General features: G+C 44.9%; 1 protein-coding gene across 1 annotated transcript; it reads right to left on the bottom strand.

The window, feature by feature from the left end:
• Positions 1 to 6: 6 nt before the first annotated feature.
• LOC111664071 (nuclear pore complex protein Nup153-like) lies at positions 7 to 1,747 on the bottom strand (the record flags this gene model as incomplete). The annotated part of the gene is made up of 5 exons (XM_023418537.1): positions 1,668 to 1,747; positions 1,457 to 1,558; positions 683 to 1,342; positions 339 to 539; positions 7 to 127 (listed from the first exon to the last, which is right to left on the bottom strand). Coding segments are annotated over exons 1-5 (1,136 nt in total), but the record flags the coding sequence as incomplete, so codon positions are not given.
• Between the last annotated feature and the right edge of the window lie 47 nt (positions 1,748 to 1,794).

Genomic DNA, 1,794 nt, shown 5'->3' with positions numbered 1-1,794 from the left:
CCAAACTTGAAACCTCCAGATCCAGACCCAGAGGTACTGTCTGATGTGCCAAACTTAAAACCTCCAGAACTAGAGGTAGAAGAGCCTGAAGTCCCACCAGATGACGAACCAAAAGACGAACCAAAAGCTGAGGAGAAACAGAGCATAACAAAAATTCAAAAAACATGAAAAGTGTGGATTAGGTTCAGGTTACACTTCAAGTCTTGAGTTTCTGGAAAAATAATATTTTGACTCGATTTGGTTTGGCTATCTTGACAGTTTAACTTGATTCAAAAGATTCAACAAGATGCCATCATGCATCAATATTATATCACCGTTTAGCATAGAAATCAAATTACCTTTAGGCTCCACGTTAGCTCCAGGTTTGGCTGTCTGACAAGCAACACACTGAACATCAGCAGCCTTATTCTGTACAAGACAGACATCACAATCCCAGGCACCCTCTGGCTTCTTGAATTTATCTCCCAAACCAAACACTGGAGCAGTGCTGGCTGAAGAGGATTCTGCTGAAGCTCCTGATGATGTTCCTGCTGATGCTCCTGTAGTGTTAATGAAGAAAGGAAGATGCTTTTAAAATACAATAACAGTTAGTGGAATTCTGCTTTCATGAAAAACAAAGCCAAAAACTCAGCACTTTGTAGATTATCAAATACCAATACGACCACATCCATGCTCTCATTACCTGGTTTAGCGCTCATGCAGGCCACACACTTTGTGTCCCCTGCCTTGTTCTGTACCAAACATATATCACACTCCCATGAACCTTCAGGTTTTTTGAACTTGTCTCCAAATCCGATGAACCCTGTGGAAACAGGGGCTGTGGAGGTGGGTACAGTCTTAACAGCTGAGAAGGCAGAAGGAAGAGTCAGTGAGGGTTTCAGTCCTGTCCCGGGTTTGGCCGTTTCACAGGCCACACACTTTACTGCATCAGGTTTATTTAGAACAAGACACGTATCACAGTCCCAGGTTCCTGCAGGTTTGGAAAACATTGTGCCGAAACCTGTGGTGGTTGTAGTGGTGGAGGTGGTGTTCGTGATGCTGCTCTCCAGCCCAACCGAGGTTGTGGGTGAAGGCTTACTGTCCATAGATTTAGATGAGGAGGAGTTGGGCTGGGGGGCCATACAGCAAACACACTTTGCATCTGATGGCTTGTTCTGCACCAAGCACACATCACAGCTCCAGTTTAGCGGGGCTTTAAACAAATCACTGAGCCCTGTTGAAGAAGAGAGGGAAGAGGTGGTTGTGGAAGTGGAGGAGGAGGAGGGGGCAGTGGATTGTGTGGAGGTCTGGTGGGGAGAGTTGTCTGGGCCTGGGGAAGTCCGAGCAACAGGAGAGGCAAAACCTAGAGAGAGCAAGAGAAGAATTTAAACAATGAACCTCCAGATTTATTCCTGTAACAATGTATGACCAGGCAAAAACACAAAAAGGTTGTGTATAATGTGTCAGTGATTCCTACCAGGTGCTTTGAGAAGATCCAGCACGCTGCCCTGCTTCAGGACCTTGGCTGGTTTAAAGGGCCCTTCAAAGTCTTCTGTGCTTTTGTTTGCTGCTGGCTTCACTGTAGAAAACACGGAAACACAAAGATTAAAACTGATTCTGAATTTTTCTCGGGTAAGGGAAAAATCAGAATCAGGCCAGATGTAAAAACAAAACACAAAAACTCTTACCTGCTGCTGCAATGGGAGTGGCGAGCTTCCCGTTTGACATGGAGGGACCCATTTTTGCTACAGGTGCACTAAAAGTAAATCCAGCCTACAAACAGGAAAAGCAAATAACACTTATAATCAATGTTAC

This window comes from Seriola lalandi, unplaced genomic scaffold, assembly GCF_002814215.2.
Source record: "Seriola lalandi dorsalis isolate HSWRI2012SDOR001 ecotype SW California unplaced genomic scaffold, Sedor1 jcf7180002001335, whole genome shotgun sequence".
Taxonomy (NCBI): domain Eukaryota; kingdom Metazoa; phylum Chordata; class Actinopteri; order Carangiformes; family Carangidae; genus Seriola; species Seriola lalandi.
This window is presented reverse-complemented; position numbering and strand designations above follow the sequence as displayed.